The 24,844-nt window shown below is 37.4% G+C and overlaps 1 protein-coding gene across 1 annotated transcript in view; it reads left to right on the top strand.

Annotated features, from left to right (window-relative positions):
• lrp1bb (low density lipoprotein receptor-related protein 1Bb) overlaps window positions 1-24,844 on the top strand; it is a 348,034-nt gene that overhangs the window by 212,961 nt on the left and 110,229 nt on the right. Inside the window, exons 26-32 of the mRNA XM_087804844.1 lie at window positions 2,689-2,853; window positions 2,925-3,169; window positions 9,393-9,524; window positions 9,605-9,832; window positions 11,968-12,142; window positions 12,354-12,448; window positions 15,705-15,854. Of these exons, the coding sequence (XP_087660970.1) occupies window positions 2,689-2,853; window positions 2,925-3,169; window positions 9,393-9,524; window positions 9,605-9,832; window positions 11,968-12,142; window positions 12,354-12,448; window positions 15,705-15,854 (1,190 nt within the window). The remainder of the gene's footprint in view (window positions 1-2,688; window positions 2,854-2,924; window positions 3,170-9,392; window positions 9,525-9,604; window positions 9,833-11,967; window positions 12,143-12,353; window positions 12,449-15,704; window positions 15,855-24,844) is intronic.

The raw sequence follows: 24,844 nt of genomic DNA, 5'->3' as shown, positions 1-24,844 counted from the left end.
CAAAAAAAAAAGTTTTTAGTGTACAACAACCGATGGCAGTAATCTCCATGATGTGATGTGCGCCGTAATCCCACCCTGGTTTTAAGTAATCCCGCCCACACCATGTTGGTGTCACAAGTCACCCATCTGGTAATGTTCATATATAAGGCTCTCTGGATTATAAGGCGCACTGTCATTTTTTGAGAAATTTAAAGACTTCTAAGTGCGCATTATAGTGCGGAAAATGCGATACTTGTATGCTGAGGCGCTTTTTAACCACTGTATGTGGTAATGGATGGCAGTAAAACTGGATGGTCACTGAAAATAAAGAATAATTCCTTCAATTAAGTCTGGCCATGACATTTTGTCTTTTTTGCAAAAGTTGACCCGAGAAAGTGAGACTAACCCAGACATGAAGTGGTATAATCTTTGTTCTGGTTTGAGAGGGATTTTTCATTTATTACTCAGAACTAGATATAATTTGTTCCCGTAACATTGACCGCATAGAATATGAAGGTACTGTGTGATGTCGAACATCTTTCCCTGATCCACGGTTTTGAAGTCAAATCGTGGATTCTTATATTGAGTCTTCCGGTTAAGCTTGTGGAGTTTTGATGTATGAACTAGAATGGGTGATGAAAACGCACCTATTAAGTTTGAGGATACTGCTGCTTATACTCACTCACAAGTCAACCACGCCTCTTATTATTCAAATTCAAAGAAATCACCCTCCTATCAATTGTCTTATTGGTGTTTAAGACTCAAGCCATTATTTAAACCAGGTTGTAAATACGTGTTTTTGGGCTGGGTTTGAACCTAACTTAAGGTCTTTCTGCTGCCAGACTCAAGTGGACACTCGATGAACTGCTGCTTTCTGCACTGCCCCATTAGCATTACATTTTAAACTGGATTTTGCCCCTTAGACTGGAACAGATGGATGCAATGCAATCACCTGGAAGGCCATGTCTATATATGTCTTTCTCTCTAAAACAACAGGTGATTTCACATGTTTGCCTGAGGCTACTGGGAGATTATATCTGGGTCACTGCAGCATGACTCTTCCCCTCAAGGAAGCCCGTGTAGATGGATGTGAATCTGAGTGGAAGAGCATGATACCTTAAGCGCCCGAAGGTTCCACCACATTAGCCAGTCTGGGAGAAATGGCTCTGATTTAAGCCTTTTCAGTGTGAGGTAGGAGTCCCCTTTTGGTGCCTCAGAGCAGAGGTAATATCATCAGAGTTGAAGCTTCATTTTGTGTGATATCAGCAGATAAGGTTAACAAATCCATTCAACCACAGAGAGGCAAAGTATTTCCTGTCACCTCGTTGAAACCAAACCCACCCATGCCACACTACCTGCACTCTCCCTTCCCCTAAAAAACTGTATATCGAAAGTCTTTCTAATCTTAAGGCCCATGGGCCCGATCAGGCCCTTCAAGTAACTTGGACTGGCCACCCATGAAAAAAAGAATGGATTATCCGAAAATGTGGCCATGTGTCAAAGGCGTTAACAGTAAGCCGTGAAGTTCCAGTTTAGACAATGCATGTAAAGATTTAACAACGAATGTACTAGAAAAGTAACTACATAAAGGAAATGCGAAAGGCCTTCCCATGTGCCTTTTGTGTCACAATGTCTTTGCCGTCAACAAGGGTCATAACACGAGGTCCTACAATGATATTAGAAGGGTCACAGTCTGGACAACTTTCTGAAAATCTAGCCCTTAGACATTTTTTGTTGAATAGCTCTAATCTTAAAGATCAACAAATGAAACGGCTGTCAAAATGGGCACCCCCCAAATAAAACCAAACCTTTGTAAACTGTCTACGTAAAATTTGTGAATGAAATGATTAATTCAAACTTTTTATAAGTAAAATGGAAAATAGTTTTACACCATATTTGTGATGTAGTTGCCCCTTATCATGTGGAGCTTACCCTGGATAAACACGTTTGAGGACTTCCAGGCGGTTATATGTCCACCATATTTCAGATTAAAGCGAAACCCCAGACATTCCTAAAAATCAATTTAACACTCTTAAGAAATGAGTAATCTTCTTGTGCTCGCTCTCTTATAGTGCTCTTTCGCATTTGGGAGGATGACTGCATTTCATGGCAGGGCAGGATTAATGGCCGCTTTTGGTGCCTAAAGGCGCATTTCCATTTAAGGGCAATAATTCTAATCTAATTACTCGAATCCACTCAAAGTAGTGGGTCATTGATCACGGAGGCCTTATCAAGTGGATCTCGGTATCGATCCAGACAAGGATATTTCTTCCTGACACTGTTTGGTTGTCGTCACCGTGTGATTCAAGCTTGAGTCACCAGTCTCCGGACAGCGTTGGCTGACTTTCTGGATCGAGGCACGACGTGGCGAAGCGTTTCCTCGGGCGGACTCGGACATCGGGAAACTGTTGATGGTCGCATTGATGATTGTGTTCAATTTTCAGGCCTCATTGAGCTGTGAAAAGTCATAATAAAACAGATGGTCCCTCATTTCAAGGCCCGTCGCAGATGTTAAGGGGAGGGGGCACTGGATCACCGGTGCTGTTCACGACTGTTCAACTAATCGATTCCAGTTATGTGCTATTTAATGTAACTGAGTACGAGAAAAATAATTACTCGGAATCCTGGATGGAGTTTATAAATTGGAATTTTTTTTAGGTTTTTCTTTTCAGGTTAAATGCAATAAACTCTATATTCTGTTTGATTTAGAATCCTCTTCTGGACGGATTGGGACGCTACCTTCCCACGCATCGAAGCAGCATCGATGAGCGGAGGAGGACGACACGTTGTTTTTAAAGACATGGAGATCGGAGCGTGGCCTAATGGACTGACCCTGGATCATCTGGAAAAGAGGATAGTTTGGACGGACGCACGGTAAAGTCGTACAAGTTGTATTGATAACCTGGGAGCGCGAAGTAAGCTACATTTCGTCCATATTCCAACAGCTCCGATGCCATATTCTCTGCGCTTTATGACGGAAGGGGCGTCATCGAGATCCTGAGAGGACACGAGTACCTCTCCCATCCCTTCGCCGTGTCTCTTTTCGGAGGCAATGTGTACTGGACCGACTGGAGGACGAACACTTTGGCTAGAGCCAACAAGTGGACCGGGCGCAACGTTACAGTCATCCAGAAGACGAGCGCTCAGCCTTTTGACCTGCAGATATTTCACCCCAGCAGACAACCACAAGGTGAGAGACGCATGTAGAAATCAGACAATATCATATAAAAGAAACTATTTGTTAGAAGAGATAGTGATCAGTAAATGTCCTGGGAGTCAGAACTAAAGGGTCACAGATGGGTAAAAGTCGTTGTGGTTATTAAAGATGAAGTCAAGTGAGTCATCAAAGCTGACTTTCACTTTCTGAAATTCAACCGCAGTTAAACCGAATGTCTATTAATAAATTGAGAGTGTCCCCCCGTCACCGTTGACAACCGTCCCTCCCCTCAGATCTAGAGTCTAGTTGTCATCATCAACGTTACGCTATTATTTCTGTCGATAACAACAACACCTGATCCGTCCACGTCCACCTCAGAAATGAAAATCGATTCGGATCCTTCCTCACTTTCAACGCTTAATGCTGTGACAGTTTATCTGCTACTTCTCTCTCTGAAGTCCGTCCATAACTCCAACCAAATTACAACTCTACTGCTCGGATCATCAAAAGAATCTCTTCATAGTGAACCTACATACACTCTATATTTGCTCTTAATAGCAAAATATTTTTTCAAAAAAACCTTATTGTTGTATGTGTGCGTTCATTGCCTGCACTTCCATGTGTGTGTTTTTTGTCTGTGTTTGCATCTGTGCATTTATGTCTGCGTTTCCACATGTGTGTTTACATATGTTTCCATGTGTGCATTTTTGTGTTCACTTACATGTGTGTGTTTGCATGTGTGCCTTTATGTATGTGTTTGCATATGGGTGTTTGCATGTGCCCGTGCTTGTGTGTGTGCATTTATGTGGGTTTTCATTTGCACATGTGTGTTTGCATGTGGATGCATTTGTTTGTGCGTGCGCTTGCAGGTGTGTGTGCGCTTGCAGATGTACGTGCGCTTGCAGGTGTGCTTGTTTGGATGTGTGTTTTCGCATGTGCATGTGTTTGTATAGGTGTTTGCATGTTTGCATTTTTGTGTGCATTTACATGTGTGCGTGTTTGTATGTGTGGGTTTGCATGTGTGCCCATATGTGTGTGTTTGCATGTGTGCATGCTTGTGTGTGTGCTTGCATTTGCTCATGTGCGTTTGAATGTGTTTGCGTTTGCATGTGTGTATTTGCTTTGTGTGTATGAGTTTCCAAATGTACAATTGCATGTCTATATTTGCATGTGTGTACATTTTCTTTTTAAATATTTTCCATGTGTGCGTTTGTGAGTGTGTTGATGCGTCTGTGTGTTTGAGTGTGTTCCTTTTGTGTGTGTGGTTGCATTTGTGGATTGAATTCAATAAAATCTAAAAGTAGAGAATCACACATTTATAACCATATTATAAATATATATATATATAAATATAAATATATATATAATTTGATATCAAATGTGTTTACAGTATATTTTGCAGATACCAGTGTTAATGAGTACAGAAGAAAGTCAGAAATATTCCCTTTAGTTCACTTTTGTTTCAACCAAACTTTAATTTTGTATCACAAAAGTGATATTTCCTTCGACATCCCCTCATTAGCTGCAGGCGTATAAATCAGACTTGGTTCCAGCTTCACAGCTATAATGGGAAGCAAGAAGGGTTTATAGAAAAAAGGGAATTTCAGAATGTAAAAGTTGCTCTGGTCTAAATGCATCGTTTGACTGAGAGCTTTTGTGCGCGAGCCAGTTCTTGTTACATATGCAAAAATCGAAAGTCTTGCCAAGCTTTAAATTAATGGCATGTAAGTACTTTCTATTCAATTTGTTTTGTTTCTTGTTACGATTAGTCGCCTTCAAATCTATTCAAAATCACTCCTGAAGCAAAAAGTAAAACTCAATAGCAAGACCACCTGACAGACGGGATAGTCTTCATCGAATCTGCCTTTTTCCCCCAACGCCAAAGATCAAACGTAATACTTCCATCCTCACCCGAGCACGCCATACTTACGTCGGAATTACCGTGATGGTAATCGGGTTTACATCTATTAAGCACTTTCCCGTCAGTGTCAGAGTTAATTTACTTGTTTCCTTTCTGTATCTTCCTTCTTGTGACTGTTAGCCGAAGATAAGTATGAGCAATTGGGACTTCTCTTTTTATAAAGACAGTAAGCAGGACTAATCCTGTTTAAAGAGATCAGTGTGTTGTTGGGGAAGTAATGGAGATAAGGGGGGGGTTGGGTTGAAGGAAATATAGGGAAGCAAACGGGGTGAAGAGATAACGCAAGAAAAGAATGAACGAACAAATCCGATACTTAATTACTTCAGGTTGTTTTTTACGTATATACATTTCAAGATTTAAAATTACGGAACTGTCTCAGTAGATCAACGTAACCATCGAAGGTACAAATCAGGAGAGACTGCTCTTACATGTCACCAGAACCAGACTTTTGTACGGCGCGAAACAATAGACCTCTATTTGAAGGCAATTTCTTCCATAATTCATTCATAGAAAAATAATGGTTTTCATTGTCATTGCTTTTCGGGATTTGGAGGATTGATCGACAATCTTTTTTTTTTACTTTGTCATTTCGATAAGTCTTTGTCAGGTTAGGAATCTGACTAAATACTTTTATTTAAACAAAGAATAGAATCAGATCTGGTTTTTACCTGCAAGTGAGATAATAGAATACACACAGTTTACTTGTCTTTTTGAATTATTTCTGATGTTCAGAGCTGTTTAATCTTCATCCCAGTTTTATAAGCGGTTAATCATCTTACTCCAAAGGTGGCAACCAAACGCAAACTTGAAGTTATAATCGTTTAAGGTCGGGGTTGCGTCGACTGCTTCAGAGATCAGTTCCTGGCACGAAAACACCCCCACATTCCGCTCCCACACAAGTAGTGATGAAACAACAGCACTGGTTGATTATAGTATAATAATATAATATGATATCATATAATAATAATATGCAAGTAACAAGTGTTTGGAAAATATGATAACATAATCTCAGCTCAGCATTTTCTCATCAGTCTATTTGGGTTTTTTTCTGAACACAGTACAAGGCATTACATGTGGCTAACCCAGAAATTATTTATTTATTTATCTCAGCTTTTTGTTGTTTTAACACACCTGCACAAATGATATGTGTATAAACAAATAATTGTATTGTTATCCCTTTAAGTTATTAGAGGTGTTTATCGGCAGGAATAAGATGCGTATTACGATGCGATTTATTGTGATACAAGTAATAACAAGGATATATTTGAAGTATTGTCAAAGTACTTAACTCTGGTGTTGCAGTATTTACAGACCACATGACTCTTGACAAAGACGCAACTGCTTTCATTTATTTTAATAAAAAAATATGTCCAAACATCAGCTTTAAAAGCTGCTGGAGTCGACTGTATCCTCTCGTCCTCAGTCATCGCCTGAACTTGTAGGATTGGCTTGTTGCTTTAGCTGCGGAAGACGTGATGACTGCTGCCATCTAGCGGACGGAAGTTTAATAGCGACCCAAAAACTTGTTGCTTTAAAGATTTATAAATTGTAAGTAACAGAATTGTTTTATTTTAAACATACTTTAATTAACTATAAACATTTTTTTTTTAAATATGGTAAAAAATAGTGCAGTATTGTAAAAAAGGCAAATCGTGATATATCTTCGTATCTGTATTTTCTAACAGCCTACGTTAGCATGTTGGAAAACATAAAATAAAGTAAAAGGTTAGCAAGGTGACATTAAAACAAAAATCAACGTGGCAAAATAAATATATTTTATTTTTATTTATTTTATTTTATTTGTTATTGCAACTGCATTGAGGAGCTTCTAAAGAACTACTCAAGTGAAGAATTAGACCATTTATTTTCCAGTTATTTTTTGGGTAGCAAAATAAAAATGTTTTTAAGTCGGATCTAAAGTCTTTAATTTTCCAACAGTATTTGGAAAATGCATATAAAGCACAATATGTATTTACAGTGTCAGTAAGTCAGTGTTCAAAGCTTTATTAACATACAATCATTCGTTCTACTAACGTAGAAATAGTTTTCCATGAACAACTATAAAGACAAAGTACGTGTGAGACAAATACTAAAACATTCTTTACATAGAAAACCAAAGGTCTCATGCTGAGAGCAGCATTCCAGAAACAGTCATAGCTGTTTAAATTCACACTATATTCACACGACTGCCCCGTCTCTGACTTCAGTGAGTCTTTTATCACTGGAGGTAAAAACCTAAAAGTCTCTCGCAAACACTTGGGATCCGTCTTTACCTTCTGTCAACCTTCACAGGCTGATTCGAGAGAAAAAGAAGGCGTTTTCTATTTGCTGCTGAGTCAGACGGCGGATGTTGTCGGGTTCACAGAAGCCACGTATGCCATTTTGAAAGAAGAAAAAAAAAAAAAGAATACTTGATGTGCATCTTGACAAGTGGGAATTGTGCGTTGAAAGATTGTGTTTGACATGAATCATGCAGACAAGATGAAGACATTACTTTGTTTCATGCATGAACTGCAACAATCTTGTTTCGTGAAGGTAATTTGTTTCGCCGGGAAGTAAGTCACGCAAACGCTCGTTTATGAATTCATTGTTGTTTTTAAAACACTGAAGTGAAAAAAAGCTTAAATACACGATGGTGATAGTGAGGGCATCTTTTATTTATTTTTTAGAAGCGGATGAATATATTTAAAAGACTTGTCTTCTAGCGTTTTAGCAAAGCTCAGTAAGTAGCAATGCCAGCAGACAAAAACATGAAACCAATTTCTGTAGTTATTAAAAAAGTTCTGGCTCATTTTTCCATGTTTTTGTTAAGCTATCGCCAGTGTTGGGCAATATATTTAAATGATTTACAGTTACTTCTTTTAATAGTATCACAATTACTTTAAGTTACTTGTTACTTAGGCAAATTTGCCAAGAGTACGGGTAAGTGTAAAGTTTAATGATGTAAATAAATGTGATAATGGAATAAAGTTTGCACGGTTCGTTATTTTTCTTGCCGATACAGATTTTTGCCGTTTTTCTTTTTTTCCACAAACTTTTTTTCCACTATCTTCTTTGTTATTCATCACACAAACCTTTTGAATAACAAAAATAAAAAGCTGAACAAAAATGTCACTTATTTTCTACTAGCCTTCATGTTGACTTATGGTTAGGATTATTTATTATTTTTGAGGAATCTCTTCCTTTTTAGAGTTAAAGACAAAAATGTTTGTTCATTTTAATTTAGTGACTGGAGCTCAGTTGTCTTTATCTTTATCTTCGTCCAAAAATACCAACTTAACAACATCCAAATACCTCCATGGGGCTCATGTGTAACGTCCATGTTGTATCGAAGCATCGACATGAGGAATTGTTAAGAAATAAATTAAACAAATCTATATTTTAATCCTGTTTTTAGCGAAACATTTTAGGCTATCGGCATAAATATTGCATGTCCTGACACTTGCAATGTGTGTTTCAAGCTGAAACACTTGGTGCTGAAACTGAGAGTCCTGGAGCTTTCGCTAAAAACTAGCTTAAAATAAAGACTTGGTTATTTTTTTTCCGAACAATTACAGAGGCTTTAATACAAAATACGTGACGTTATAGAGGAGCAGTGAGGAGGTATTTGGATGTTTTTAAGTGTGTCCAATCCATAGGTCGCTACTTTAGCATGAACATACATTTGTTACCTGTTACTGCAAACAGACACGGATGACTCTCAACTAACAAAAACATACAAACCCTACATTTACATGAAGGTGAGTAGAAAGTGGGTGAACTATCCCTTTAACAAACATCGAGTTGATTTCCGTCTTCCCTTAATCCAAGAATCTATTGTTCGTTTAAGTTAAAGCTAAAGTTGAATGGCAGCAGTTGGATAGCAGAGTGTCCACCATGGAAACTGGACTCCCGACTTATGCTAGTAACAACAAGTAATCAATGTATTAATGAACGTGTTACGGTATTTGACAAAATAGTTAGTAATATGATTATAAACAACACCATCTGGAATTCATAATCCATGTGTTTGTCTTCTCGTTTAGACTATTGAAATGTTCATTTCGTGTCTAAACTAGAAGGTGTCTCGACTGCAGTTAATACAAAACTCTGCAGCGAGAATTCTGACCCGCTCTAGTAGAAGAACTCACATTTCCCCGATCCTTGAAACTCTTCACTGGCTGCCAGTTTCTTTCAGGATCATTTTTTGCTTTGTGTAGAAAATTACTTTACAAATCAACTTTACTTACTAATAGTTCTCTTAACTTTTTACTCTCAACACTGTTCATAACCACAGATATTGACAGAACCAACAGGTTTGATATCTTTCTCTTCTTATTATTCTTCTTCTTGTAGCCCAAAATCCATGCGAGGCGAACAACAGTCGTGGTCCCTGTTCGCATCTGTGCCTCATCAACTATAATTCCACGGCTTCCTGTGCCTGTCCACACCTGATGAAGCTCTCGCCCGACAAACAATCCTGCTTCGGTGAGCAACACGAGCCAAAATCACAGATTGGCTAAAAAAAATCGGTAAGAAAAGGTCAAATCTCTCTCTTCTGTTCCCAGCTTTAAAAAGGTTCCTCCTTTACGTGCGACGGTCGGAAATCCGCGGCGTGGACATCGACAACCCGTACATGAACGTGATGACGGCGCTGACGGTGCCGGACATAGACGACGTGGCGGTGGTGGACTACGACGCGCGGGAGGAGAGGATCTACTGGGCCGACATCAAAACCCAAACCATCAAACGGGCCTTCATCAATGGAACGCAGCTGGAAACGATTATCTCCACAGGTGGGTGGATAAATAAATCGTTTAAAAAAGATTGATTCATGCTTTTGAAGGAGATTCTGTCAGTTGAAACATATGTAAATGTAATTATCACGTTAGCCATAGAGTTATGATAGTATGAAGATGTTTGAAGGTAGAGTCCCATGAAAACTTGCATCCCTTTAATCATCACTAGTCTCTCGTTTTTTTCATTTCTGTGTGTATTTACTGTCCCTCAACAAGATTTAAGTAAATATTAAAAAAAAATCAGAATTTTTTTTAATTTTATATTGGATTTTTTTACTTTTTAGGACATTTTTGAGCAACATTACGATATTAAGCTTGATTTTAAAGCGTCGCTCTTTCATTTATTTTGCTAGATGGTCCCTCACAACTGTAATATGTGGCCCCTAAGGAATTGTATTGCCACTGATCTAGATCTGTACTCTCTGGCACAGCCACACACTGAAAATAATAATTACACTAATACAACTGTATCTAGATATAGAGATTATATGGGCAATAGCTCGGATTCCATTGTAGTTTTTTACAAAATGAGAACTATATTAATAAAATAAATTTTGAAATAGTTTCCATTTGAACACACTTGTTTTTTTCACCTAGAAAAATGTCTTATAATTATCATTATTTACACTTTTTTCCTGATATTTTCCCCAAAAATGTTTTATGTTTTATCTGGATTTATTAAACGTTAAAAAACGATCTGGTGCTTAGAGGTGAAAATCACATTTGGTGTTGAAATGAGCTGTTTGTCAGAGATCTGTGCTTCTTTAGTTAAAAATATGAATCGGTATAATTTCAGTATTTGGCGTTTTAATCAAATTTAAAAAAAATAAAAAATGTGTAAGCAACTTTTGCCTTAAATCTAAAATGTCAGTGATATTCTTTAAATTTTGACAAATATAATAATTGTCGGAATTAATAACTGTCAGTATTATTTTGGGGCTTGATTTTTAATCAATTTTTAAAGATTTATATTTGTTCCGTCAATATTGTTTTGTGGCGTCATTTTTTAAAATTGTAACAGACTGGGTTATGTTCTGTCAGCATTATTTTGTGGCTTAGTTCATACAATTCTGACAGTGGCAAGATTTATGACGACGGTAACAGACTGAGAAACGTTCTGTCGGTATAAATTTGGAGGTCATTTGTGTGTGCATTAAGGGATTTGCCAGACGGATACTGAAACCAAGTCAAGTGCTGCCAATCATCATTACAACCATATTTTGAAATCAATTTAATCAATTTATTTATGTTCTGTCAGTATTTTGTGGCTTAAATCTTTAAATTGTAACAGCCTGGGTTTTGTTTGTCAGCATTATTTTGTGGCTTTTTATTTGTTAAATTCTAACGGAATGGGTTATGTTCTGTTAGTATTATTTTGTGGCTTTATTATTATTCTTTTTTTAATTGTAACAAACTGAGTTATGTTCTGTCAGTTTTGTTTTGTAGCTTACTTCTTACAATTCTGACGGACTGATTTATGTTCTGTCAGCATTATTTTGTGGCTTAATTTTGACAATTGTAACAAACCAAGTCGTCTTCTGCCAGCGTTATTTTGTGGCAAGATTTTTGACGATGGTAACAGATTGAGAAACGTTCTGTCGGTATAATTTTGGAGCTAAATTGTGTGTGCATTAGTGGATTTGCCAGACGGTTTCTGAAACCAAATCAAGTGCTGCCAATCATCATTAACACCATATTTTGAAATCCAAATGTTGAACGTTTGTGTTTCAAACAGAGAAAAAAATAACACTAAAAATTGTTAATTTTCAACAATGCTTTTCCTATATATAAATATAAATATATATACACAATTTATGCAAAACATACTTTAAATACTTCTTTACAAACCTGGGTAAGGAATGATAACAATTAAAAATCTGTTATTTGAAGAGAGAAATAAGATTTATTTAACATGTCTTATGCACTGCCATCGATTCAATCCTTTACAAGTTTCTAGATCAATGACTTCTTTCATATAATAATCGAGGTGGTACATTTCTCATGTGGGTAGAGGCACCTGGGCTGATGAATATCGTTTTGATCGATTCGTTGTGAGGAGCTGCTTCATTATTGTCCAATGTTATTTATGCTCGACCTTGACCTGACAACCCGCCAATCATGTGTTCACGCAGAAGAGGTGAACTGCCGCGGTCTGGCTTTGGACTGGCTCTCCAGGAACTTGTACTGGCTCAGCTCTGAAAACGACGAGTCACAAATCAATGTGGCTCGCTTTGATGGCTCCCTGAAGACCTCCATCATCCACGGCATTGATAAACCAAGGTGCCTTGTACTGCATCCTGTCAAGGGGTAAGTAGATTAGAGGACTCTGTATACCTCGGCCATACCTCTCCGGTAGAATCATCGGAAAACATGCTGGTGGCAGATAAAGGGATTAAACCCGATGCCTTTTAACAGTTAAACGTGTCAAGAAAATGACTCTATATATTTCTCACCAATGGTCAATTACTGGAAACTTTAAAGGTCGTCCCACTTAAGATATGCGTGATTTATTTTCTAGGAAAATCTACTGGACGGACGGCAACAGTATCAACATGGCAAACATGGACGGCAGCAACAGCAAGGTGCTTCACCCCAATCAGAGGGAACCTGTAGGTCAGTAAAGAGTCCGGGTGGATTATGCAGTACATCAACATAATAAGACGATTATATTGGCGCCGCGAAAGAGATAAACACACTAAAGATGAATTCATTTTGATCTGTGATTAATTGAGTTTGAATCTCACCTGCTGGAATAGAATTCCTGATTGTGTCAGATGAGAAAGATTTATTAAAAAGGTGTCTTTAAAAAGTAATGTCTTATTAAGAACAGACTTGAACGGATACAATTCTGGTCTTTTACATTCTGCTGAATTTAATAAATAGACTTTATTAGACACAAGTGTTGCCTGCAGCCTTCTTTGCAACTGCAACTGATCTTAAGCAACACAGTCAATCAAAAAAATATAAAGACAACTTTAAAGAAATATTTCTAGAAATAAAAAAAAAGATTAATCCGAAATATATATTTATACTGTTTATATAAGTAAGTAAGTAATTTATATTTATAGAGCGCTTCTCTAGATCAGTAGATATGTGAGTTCTTCTACTTGAGCAGGTAAGAATTCTCGCTGCACAGTACTGTATCAACTACAGCATTTATGAAGCACTGACTATGACTTTTCAATGCATTTTAACCTCAAATTAAAATGCCTAGAATAATATCTATTTATACAGATAAAACAATAATCCATTGCAAGTTCCAATATGGATAAAATCAGCTGCTTGGCAGAGGTCTGCTCTCCCTATGTGCTTTTGTAGTTAACAGTAGAGTCCAACTATGAAACTAGTACATTCATGTTATGTAAATGAAAGTATTTGGTTGATTTAGCACAAAAAGGCAATTTGATTTATATATATATATATTTAACAATATAAAAATGGATTTGATTTTTGAAATGTATGACATTTTACATCTGTAACCTGTGTCTGTACAAGTTGCCTTTTTTGTTAAATCCATTTAGTTATATAACATGACATTACAGACACATATATGCCTAGGTATATATAAAATATATATGGGAGTATATACATATATACAGTATGTGTATAATAGTGCCATACAGGGACATAGACATGTGCATGAATTTTGTGGATTCGACAAAAGATAAAATTTTATTTCAATGATGGAAAACTTCTGATTTGCTACCATTCTTCACGTCTCAAGGTCAAAATAATGTGTTCTCGCCCCAAACAACAGCAGCGTGTTCCCCTTGTATTTCTTCGCTCTCCCGGGCCTGTCAGCAATACAGATAGCGGGACGCACCATATTTTCTGGAGCTTCATTTATGATCATGGGCTGGACCTGGGGACAAGACTAAATTAATGATGCATTGTGAACGTGAATCTGTCACGTCATAAATCTGACACATGCTCAGAGACGGTGAATTGTCTACAGGCTCCGCCAGCGAAAGAGCTTTTGAGTTCCTTCTATAAATAGTGGTCTTCTAAGAAACCTGTCATGTCAACACGGAGATGGATTGAAAAGATGTCAGCCCTCTTTCCCCTCGATTTGATGTTTCAGTTGGACTTTTTAAATACATCTCCCATGTGTCATGGTCCATTACATCAGCCCTTTGTGTAGAAAAAAGTCAGAGATAGAAGATGAAACATACCAAAAAATGTAGCTGTTAGTAACAAAGCATTTTTTTGGAATAACCTGCCTTTAGATCTTCACTTAACCTTCTTGGTTTGTTTGAGAGTTCCGACTAACAGTCTAAAGAAATACAGAGGATAAATGATAACGCTCTATCCCTTAATTGTGTTTATGTGTGAATGTCCGTCAATGTTGATATTTTGTTAGTACATCAACCAATCATCAGTTGCCTCATACCTAATGGATTAGTTCATTGGTTATCCAAACATACTGATACATTGGAGGTATGGATGGTATGAAGGTTAAATGTTTAGGTATCTGGTTGCTGTAAAAAAGACAGAATAATGGACACACTTTCGAGGCACCAATGGAGGGATCTTCAGAATAAGAATTTTAAGTAAAATTTTGTTACATTTTGGTAGGGCGACACTTTGGCCATAGTAGTTATACTGTACCCAATGATTCTTACCATAGACTTACACCTAGTGATGAGTTAAAAAGACTTCATGAAACCTCTCTTTAAGTATCATGATACAGTGTCTTAATTTGGAAAGGCCACTTGATGTCACTCTGCTTTATAATCGTTGGCTCTGATCTGCTAATTCAATGAAATCCGGCATCTTTTCCAAACCAAGCATTTGATGAACTGGCCTTTCAAAATGAAGACACTGTATCATGATACCTCATCAACCCATCACTACTAAAAGTGACTTGTTTTTTTTTTTGGCCAAATGGAAAATAGAACTAATGCCAATCCCTCAGGGTTTTTGACGAAAAGCAGGTGGGTGGTGTCCAGGAAATAAGTGGATAAAGTGAGGAAAATAAAGTCAGTCTGTTAACACTGACTAGTTGTTTTGTATCGAAGGAATCTGCGATTTTAAAAAAGGACAAAGACACAGGAGTGAATTTAGAATAAAATGGTCTGTAATGAATGAAACTTGCAGAAGTTTAACTCATGGACCCAGAGAAGTGTTGAAGTATTCAACTTCTAAAGGTAACAATGTAACAATATGGACGATCTTCTATAGCGTAGACGCCCATTGGTCATCGCAGTGGAATCCCTAAGAACCAAGAGCCCTCCTCACCTTATGGCCGGACCTTGTGACACTAATGCAAAGTTACAGAGAGACATCTGGACACATCAGCTCATCACATGACTTTACCAGATTGTGTCCTTGAGCTGAAGACATTCTCGCTTCCCTCACTCGACACCGTGGGCTAAGAAAGCATTATTTGGGAGGTTCCATAGGCGCCAACTTCGGTACAACACCGGGGCTGGACTCGACCACATAGAAGTCCACGCTGATAATTGTTCAGAGGCAGTTCAACTCTGTGAGACGGTAGAGATAAAGGTAGTAAATCCACAACTCCAATGAAAGACAATCGAAACACAGCCTCCCACTCCAAACTCCCAGAAGACGCTCTGCACAAACGTATAAAGAGAGGATGTGGTTTATGGGTGAGATGAGGTAAACAATGATGTGTACGGTCACCTTTTGAAAGCCTCAACACTTCCCTCTCGCTTCCACCGTTCGGCAGCAAAAGAGACTTGGCTCCAACACAAAGATTAGTCCCAGAGGAACCGGGGATCCCGGAAAGAAATCCACATAGTCTTTGTGATAACACTTCAAGCGAGAGTTTCTTAAGGAAGTCCGATTGATCCTTTGGTTCGTGGGGGGGGCTCTGATAAATATTTTTGTTGACTTCTCCACACAGGCCTCTCCATCGACTATTCCACGAACAAGCTGTACTGGATCAGCTCGGCCAACAGCACGATCAACCGGTGCAATCTGGACGGCAGCGGCCTGGAGGTGCTGGAGACTCTGAAGAGGCTACTGGCCAAAGGCACGGCGCTGGCCGTGATGGGTGAGTGGACCTCGTCACGAGTGCATCAGGACGCCCCGACAGGGATTAGCCGGGAGTGTGCAGAGATTACGCATTTCAACAGTTAAGTGTGTGGATAGAATAGAGCCATTTAGCCGGGTCCTCGCAACAGTCACGCTTCATCCGTGTGAAGTAGCAGCAGCGGCCTTAGATAATTAAAACACACTGAAGCAGTGATTGATGATTGATTTTCTCACCCGTGAGGTAATGGAAATGGAGGGGATGTTCATTATGTGTTGATTCTGGGGATGAATGCGGGATCAACGGTGGCGCGTCGTTCATCAAATTGTTGGTTTTGTTTTGGATTCAGACCTGAAGATGAGCTCTTGGTGGGTTTTGACAATCGTGATTACAGACTTCAAGTAAGACTTGGAGCAAAACAAACAAGTGTCTGATTTGTGAGAAATCACTCTTTTGTCGCTCTTTGAAAGGAAATTAAGTGATACAATATGTTGGTCTTAACCCTTACACATCAGGCCTCTGGCATTTGATAAATATATATATATATATATTTATAATATATGCAGTATTTTGTTGGTGTCTGTCTGTATAACAAATGCCTCACAGACTGGTGATGGTCCAGGGGCCAGGGGTTGGGAAACATTGCTATACAGTATATATGAAAAAGTTTCAATTTAATTTGATAAATTATATACAATTAAAAATCAATAAGTTTGAAATGGACAATTGTTCACTACAAATCATTACAGGTAAAAAAAATTGAGTTTTTTTCTTATCTAAAAGTATCTTGTGAATATTTTTTTTAATAATATTAAATATGAATTAGATGTGATATATTTACTAAACAATTCAACTCAGCTTTATTAACATAACACTTTAAACCACAGTAGTTTATATAAAGTTCATAAAATGTTGCACCAAAATAAGAAGATTTAAAAACCCTAAGTTAATACTATAAAATCAAATAAATCAAGTAAATGGCACTAAAAAAAAGCTACAGAATCTCATGTTGAGTTAAAAGCCAGGGAATAAAAGTGGGTTCTGTTAAGTGTTTTTCAAGGTTATGGGTTTAGAGGGAATTTTAAAAACATAACGGAAAGTGCAACGAACTCAAAATATGAGTTTGTTCCAAATGACTAGTCCAATATCCAAAATTGTCCAACACCAACAAGGACCATGAAGAACAGAACTTACAAAAGAGTCTCCTGAAAAATAAACCAAAAAGAACAAACAAAACTAATACATGATAAAACATGTGATGTGTTGATCAAGCTTCATGCAGCAGTGTTGTTATCTTTAGAGTCCACTAGATGGCGGTCTCTGCACTATTTTCCTTTGTTTTTATATTGAATTATTGCATTTTTAAACTGATGGCGCCACCTACTGACCTCTAAACAACATGACACTGCTTCATGCAGCTTCACCAGCACATCCCTAGACAAAACCATTACGTTAAACCAAAATAACTTGTAAAAGAAAGGGTTACTATAGAAAAAACAAGACATAGGAACAAAAAAAAAGACAAACCTGGAAACTGAGAAGTTATTAGCTGCTGAGTTGGAAAATCTGGAAATCACCATCCAAGCTGCAGAGCTCAGCAATCCACCCAGCCTTTGTGTGTCTAGCGTAGGAAGAGATGTACAATTGTCCCTCAAAATACAAGTAAAATATAAGAAAACTAAATAATTATACTACTTGGGTTAATAATTAATTATCCCAAACTAGTACTACTGAAATTGAACAAGAACCTGGTCATGAAATGAAATTGTCATTATTGGTTGAAATGAAGGTTGATTTATCCATCTATAGTGCTTTTCCAGACCAGGGTCACAAGGCGCTTAAACAATCAAAATAATACTCAATAAATTATATACTTAAAAGGTCAAGTCAACACCAAGAAAAAAACAAGAGTTTAGTTCTGAAAGTATGAACCAGAATTTTAAAGTTGATCCTGAAAGAAACTGGAAGCTAGTGAAGAGTTTTAAGGATCGGTGAAATGTGAGTTCTTCTACTAGAGCAAAGTCAGAATTCTCGCTGAAGAGTTCTGTGAAAGGAAAGCTTGACAGATATAAAGCCATTATCTAAAGTTGGATGGAGGTGCAGGTAGAAGCGAAGAAGACGAGCAGTGAGACTCATGAATGTGATAATTGACGACATGAAGATGAAGGTGTGAAGAAGGATTTTCAGGTTAAAGTTGAGGTGTCTGACCTAATGAGGCGACCCCCCCGGTGGGAAATGTCATATCAGGAGGAGCTTCTATAGTTAGGACCGGCTCCAGAAACTTGGAGATAATTATATTTTATCAAAAAATACAACATGTAAAAAGTGTCTTTTCATTTATTTGTTAATTAAATCCGGTTAATTTTATTCCTGGCAGCTAATGTATTCTATCGACCACCATATCAGCTCCACATAATGTATGCTGCAATTTATTAAGCGTGCCCCGAGAATGTCAAAGTCCAGCTCATCAGCAGGGGACCTCTGGGTCCAGGACTGTGAGGGTCAGACCTGAGTGATCTAAAGAGAGTCTCCTGCAGAAAGAGAGTGGCTGCGCTGTCAGGCCCCCGAGATAGAGGAGTCTCCTTAATATTCAAGACTCACCGCGGCTCGATCTGCTGTAATCTCTGGCTTTTGTTTGACACTTTGTGTTTGCAGCGGATATGCTCGCGACACACACGCTATACAAATATATGTTCAGTGTAGGATTAATGAAGAGTCGGATTTAAGCCTGCATTGATGCGCGTTAGCATTCATGGCTTCTTTTTTTTTTTTTTTAGTTATTATCGGTCACGTTGCCTTTGATTGGAATAACTTGTTTGACTGTTAAATCTTAAACTCAAGTCACAATATTAACATTTTTAACTTGATACTGATACAGAGGAAAGTATTATATACTCGATACCATTTTCAATAACATAAGGACAGAAAAAAATAACCCCTAACAAGAAGGAGCTGTCTCGCCTGCAGTTAGTACAAAACTCTCCAGTGAGAATTTTGACCCGCTCTGGTAGAAGAACTCACATTTTGTCAATCATTAAAACTCTGTACTGGCTCCCACTTTCTTTCAGGATCTATTTTAAAATTCTGGTTCTTACTTTCAGATCTATTCATGGTCAGACTTTTCCTTACATCAGTGATCTGATCCAGCCTTACACCCCAGATCAGGCTCTGAGGTCTGTGGATCAGAATCTACTGATGGTTCCTGAACACGGTTCAGGACCAGATGAGAGAAATCCTTCAAGGCTTTTGCTCCTAAGCTTTGGAATGATCTTCTTCTCTCTCTGTGTTTGATGGGGTCTACTGATACTTTTGAAAATCAGCATCGTATCCAGATAGAACATTTAAGTAGTGATACGTTTTTTGATTTTCGATACTTTTGATATACCATAGGTATGTTTGGGGGCTTTTCTGTACATCTTAGGTTAAAAATGTCATGTTTAATGTTTTGTTGGTTTATTTTTGTAGTTTCACTGTGAATTTGGGCAATTTCTTGTCTCTTTTTGTTGTTTTGTTTTTTTCAATTTAATGTGTTCCATCTTAACTCCAGTATATACAAAGATGGATTCCATTGCTTGGACTTGGTTGAAGGGCCGCAGAATATCATCTCAAAGGCTGGAAATGGCCCACGGTTTAAGCACCCTCTTATAACTGCTTCTTTTTTATTTCTAAATCAATTACAGCTTCAAAACATGACATCAAATGTTTCCACTGAAAACCAAAATAAACATATTTTTTTAAAAAGCCACAAATATTAAGATGTGTCAATTTATTTCAATACAAAAATCCTGCTCTAGTGGAATGTCACTTGTTTAATGGAAAATAATTGCCACTCAAAAGTGAGACGGATTGCCGTGTTGAATCGGCATTTCCATTACTTGAAAACGAAAAGCAAAACACTTACCAGAAGTGGAATGTATGGAGTGAAAAAGCAGGGTTTGGCATTTCAAGCTCTTGACTTTCACATAAAAGAACGATGGAACTGAAGTTTACTTTCATGTTTGGATTTTTTTTCTCTCACCTTTGGAGAAACATCTATATCTACAGTAAACAAGGCACTAGAGTCAGCCTGGTTACGCTCTCACTGCGTAATAAGGTTTTTGTATAATTTGTCCGTAAAGGCCAAAACTGTAATGAGCAAAAAACTCCATTATTTTGAACTTCAATAGCATGAATAGGCACATTTTCTTTGTCTCATTCCAAAGAAGGCATTACACTGAATAGCTCTGTAGCTAATATATTAAGCAAGTTTCAGCCTTTTAAAAGTCACAAGAGCTTCAACGATTCTGCCTTATTTGTCCGAAAAGCCCAAAATGCCGAAAACCGTGGTGCGTTTACTACTCTCTTATTATTAAATTAGATTACATTAGATAGACTTTACTAACCCCTCTGGAGGTCTCCTTCGGGAAATTGGATTTCGAGTTCACAGCAGACCATTTTTTAAAAACAAGAACAAAGTGCAAATAAACGAACATAGTGCAAGGGATGACAAGGTGCAAATATAAAGAACATGTTTTTTTCCGTCTTGTCTCGTTTTACTTTCTCTCTTTCCAAGGTAGGTTTTAAACTAAAATAGAAATCTTTAGCTCACTTTTTGGACAAGTTGAGCTCTTTTTTTCCCACAAAAAGGCCAAAAAGAAACTACTCCCTTATAAGTGCTACAATGGCTTATTTTCCTCAATTCGTTCCAGGTAAGGTTTAGAACTAAAGAGCTTTGTAGCTCAAATATTATACAAGATAAAGCCTTTCAAAAGTCTCAAGTCCTCCAAAGTTTTTGGCCTTATTTGAAAGAAAAGCCCAAGAGGCTGAAACGTTAAGCTAAAGTGTGAATAGGCTCATTTTTTTCCTCACATTCCAAGGAAAGTTTTGCACCAAAATAGAACTCAGTAGCTTAAATATTAGATACACAAGTTATACAAGTTCGATGAAGGTCATAGGCCAAGGGCAAACAAAGAAATCTTTGTCTTATTTCAAGGAAAGTTTCAAACTAAATAGAAGTCTGTAACTAAAATTGTAAGCAAGTTACAGCCTTTTTAAGCTTACATTTATCAGATTTATGATAGTTTTATATATCGCGCTGGGCAACACCAGTCACTTCAGCTAGTTCAGGAAACACTAGTTGTAAAGAGTATGTCATTATGTTGATAAATGCTGTAATTATAAGTCAAGCCTAAAAGATGCCTCTGGTGTGTAAGTCATTTCATTGGGTATGATTTGTTTTGAAAACTTCAGTCCAATTCCTCCAGCACGACTGACATGAATGATACTGCGGTGGACAGGTTTCTTGTTGGGACAATGCAGACTTCATTATTGCCTTTTACAAATGGGCAGCAGGATGAGGGCTGACACAGACTAATGGCTCGGCCACAGCGTAGTAGCAGGTACAGCAAAACAGCGAAATGATTTTTTTTTTTTTGCATGACTCCATCAATCAAAATTAATAGAGTTTGGTTACGTGCAGGAAATTGGTAACGTGGAGGTTTGACTCGGGGCAATGACAATTTTTATTTTATTTTAGATAATGGAACAACAGAATGTTTAATTTACTTCACTGTCATTTCAGGAGAGTTCAAAAGAGGAGTGTGTCAAGTCATTTAAAAATATCTAATGGAAACTTGGTTTAAATTGAAAATATATATATATATATATATATATATATATATATATATACAAGACAGAGGTGATTATATACAGTAGTATATATGTATATATTTATATGAATAAATGTCCTTCTAATCTTGGAACTACTACAAAGTAATATAATAGAGAAAATACTGAGTGGGTGTAGGAACCTTAAAAGTATTAAAGGCCTAATATGTAGTTTCTAGAAGTGGTGTATTTGACTCCCCCTGGTGTCGGATTAGTCTAACTGAAATTTGAAAAAAACACTAGAAATTCAATAAAACCGGGCATCATTCTCACTTGTGTTGCCTGAGGTTTAAGGTGACCAGATGGCTGTAAACAAATGTGTTTGAGGTATCCCTTAAGTTGTCTCTGGGTCAAGGTGAAACCCTCCCTGGCTGCTAGGAATAAACAGGAGGGCTTTAAAGGCCAAAATCTGATTTAGTCCAGACAACGAATAGTTCATGGTGGTCATTTTGACCCTAGAAGATTTCTGTAGGATCCCTGTAGCACCTGTGAGACGGTAACCATGCTAACTTTAGTGCCCTTTAAAGATGTATCGGAATCAGAATCCAAAACTTTTGTTGTCATTTGTGTAAACACAACATGGACATTTTTTGTGGATTTTGTATGTATAGTGCTCACAGAGTGTCAGATTCATTTAAGTGCAATTATTTGCTTTTGTGTGAATTTCTAAAGAAAAACAATAGTTAATAGTTATGTGTTGATGACGCCTCGTGATACAGCAACGTCTTTGGAAAGGCCACTAGATGTCGCTTTTTTGAATGTAACCTAACATCAGTTTAACTGAGAGTACCATCTAGTGGCCTTTCAAACTGTATCATAATTTCAGAAAATATGAAATGATGTCAAAGTGTTATGTAATATACTTAATATATATTCAATTAATCAATATTTGGGTTTACACTGATCACTAATCAGAGGATAAAAACACAATGTTACCATACAGCTTTACTTGGGCTCTAAGTGGTTAATATCATCCTTAAAGTGATAAAAACGATAAAACGAAATGATGAGATTAAGTAGAAACTGTCGGGAATAAATCATTCTGTGGGTAGATACATAGTCAAGTTACTGAAATACATGCTTTCATTGGTTCCTATTTCCTCCCATAGTCCCCTAAATGTCAACTGTTGACTAGACATTCTAGGTTCTGGTACTTTGGCTTTCTAAACCTCGGTTAAAGTATTAGGAAACCTTTGTAAACCAAATATTATCTTTGTCGACTCATGCTTTGTTATTTCTCCGACCGCTGCACTTGAAAATATTGCCTCGCCTCGCCAGTGTTTTACGACGAAGACGTTCATAAGTGCGAAATACCTCCAAGCTTCCGTCAGCAAAAGGACTGATTGACCTGACGGCCCGAATCGATACAGATGATGCAGTGTGATAAAGAGAAGCCGCCGGTTGTTTCTGTTTCCTGTTCTTTGTTTTTATGTTTTTCTTTTATTTGGGCTGTATGTTTTGGCGATCTCTCAACGCCCGCTCGCGGAGAAAGGTAATGAAGGCGACGTGATAGTGACAAAAAGGTCAATTCGCAGAGGTCCTTTCGGCTCTGTAATAATTGGATTTGCTTGAGGGAAAGGTGAGCGCTTCTCTCCAGACAGTCGGTGATCAATCAGCTTTCACTCGCCTTGAATCAAACCAGCGGTTAAGGGCGGAAATTGAATATGATGTGCCACGAGCGAGCGCTAGGCCAGAGCTCCGCGGCTTCGAATTAACATCGGCTGATCCGCTAATCAAGGCTAGCGTGCCATCGGGGGGTCAAGTGATTTGTAAACTACATGTGGAGTGTCATTCCCACTCAAAGACATGTGATCTTTTTCAACGGTGAAATCGAGAGTAAAGCAATGCACTGTGGGAGTTCAAATGGCTTTATTTGTTTCGATTAAGGACGAGAGGCGAGACGACAACAATGCCATATATATCCACTTCAATTCATTTCTTGTATTGAACGATTGGTGTGGGTTTTTTTTTTTAAGTAGGATTTGTACCTTTCTCCAGCAACTACTACCTAACTAACTAAGATAAGGATGTGATGAAAGGTTTTATTTGCAATTAATGAGCTGAGAAATAATAATTACCTCCACATTTATGCTGTCAAAAGCCCTTTTTTTGTTGTAAAACTGGCAACAAAATGCATTTTCAGGATTCTTGAAAATGGGTGAACCTAGAACTTAGATTTTATTTTTTACTTTGGGGCATTGGAAGAAAGAAAAAAACTATTATGGACTTCAGATAAAGTCAGAATGCTAATATTAAAGTGGGAATTCTAATTTAAATCAAAGTGGGAAATCTGTTTTTTATACTTTAACTCCTGAGATGAAAGAGATTCTGAGATAAAATGTTGACATTTTTCACTAGCCTCGATCCAAATGGCTTCATATTTAATTTGAGTTGAACACATTTTTAGTTGGTAAACTTGGCTCAGTTTAAAAGAATGTAATATCCTTGTAACTTAATTTGTATTTTGTTTGTTAATTAGCTCTTAAACTCAACAATAATTTAGATTTTATTATTATAATTATTTTTTGGGGGGGAGAATAATCAGTCATCAATTTATCCTTCGATAAACAACTATAATATTAAATTAAATACCTGAACTTGAAGATCTTTATTCTATATATTCATGGATTGGAATAATGTCATCAGAACAAAAAATAACGAGTATAATGCATAATGATCAAGCACTCTTTGATTTTTGAATTCAGTTTTGAGATTGGAGGCCATAAAGAAGACCAAGATCAAAAGTATGACATCTCTATTCCGTCACATGAATGGGTCGAGGATTCTTAATCAGTCTGGGATTCACAACAGAAGACGTCTCTGAAAGAGCGAACATTCTTTCATTGATATAATGAACGAATCCAATAAAGAATCTCGATAGATTTTCTAACACCAGCGATGAACCAGGGTTGAATATGAAGCTGTTTTTGTTCTCGTCAGGATCCAATAATGCTCTAAATGTATGAAAGGAACCGCGAACGAGATTTAATTTTCGATATTCATAAATGACACTTAAGTTCATTTGGAAAATCACAATATGTTTGTGATGTGCACTCATTAATTTCTCGTGCTTACACCCGGTGAGCAATCAAGCCTTTTCCACTTGACTGGATGGAATAAATGATCAGGGAACCAATGTTCAACTGCATGACAGAAGCTTTTGTGTCGTGAAATCTATTCCCATCATAATAGAAACACTGTTTCCTGACAGCCATACGCATTCACGCATTGCTGACCACAAGTGGGTGGAAGCAGGAAGCAGTTTCTTTAATCTTAAATTAGTTTGAAAATGTGTAAATTGTTAAGGGGCTTCGCAGTGGAAACATGGCGGCCTCTGTGGACTCAATTTTTGTCATGTTTATATA

The sequence above is a fragment of the Callionymus lyra genome, chromosome 12 (assembly GCF_982586985.1).
Source record: "Callionymus lyra chromosome 12, fCalLyr1.hap1.1, whole genome shotgun sequence".
Taxonomy (NCBI): domain Eukaryota; kingdom Metazoa; phylum Chordata; class Actinopteri; order Syngnathiformes; family Callionymidae; genus Callionymus; species Callionymus lyra.
This window is presented reverse-complemented; position numbering and strand designations above follow the sequence as displayed.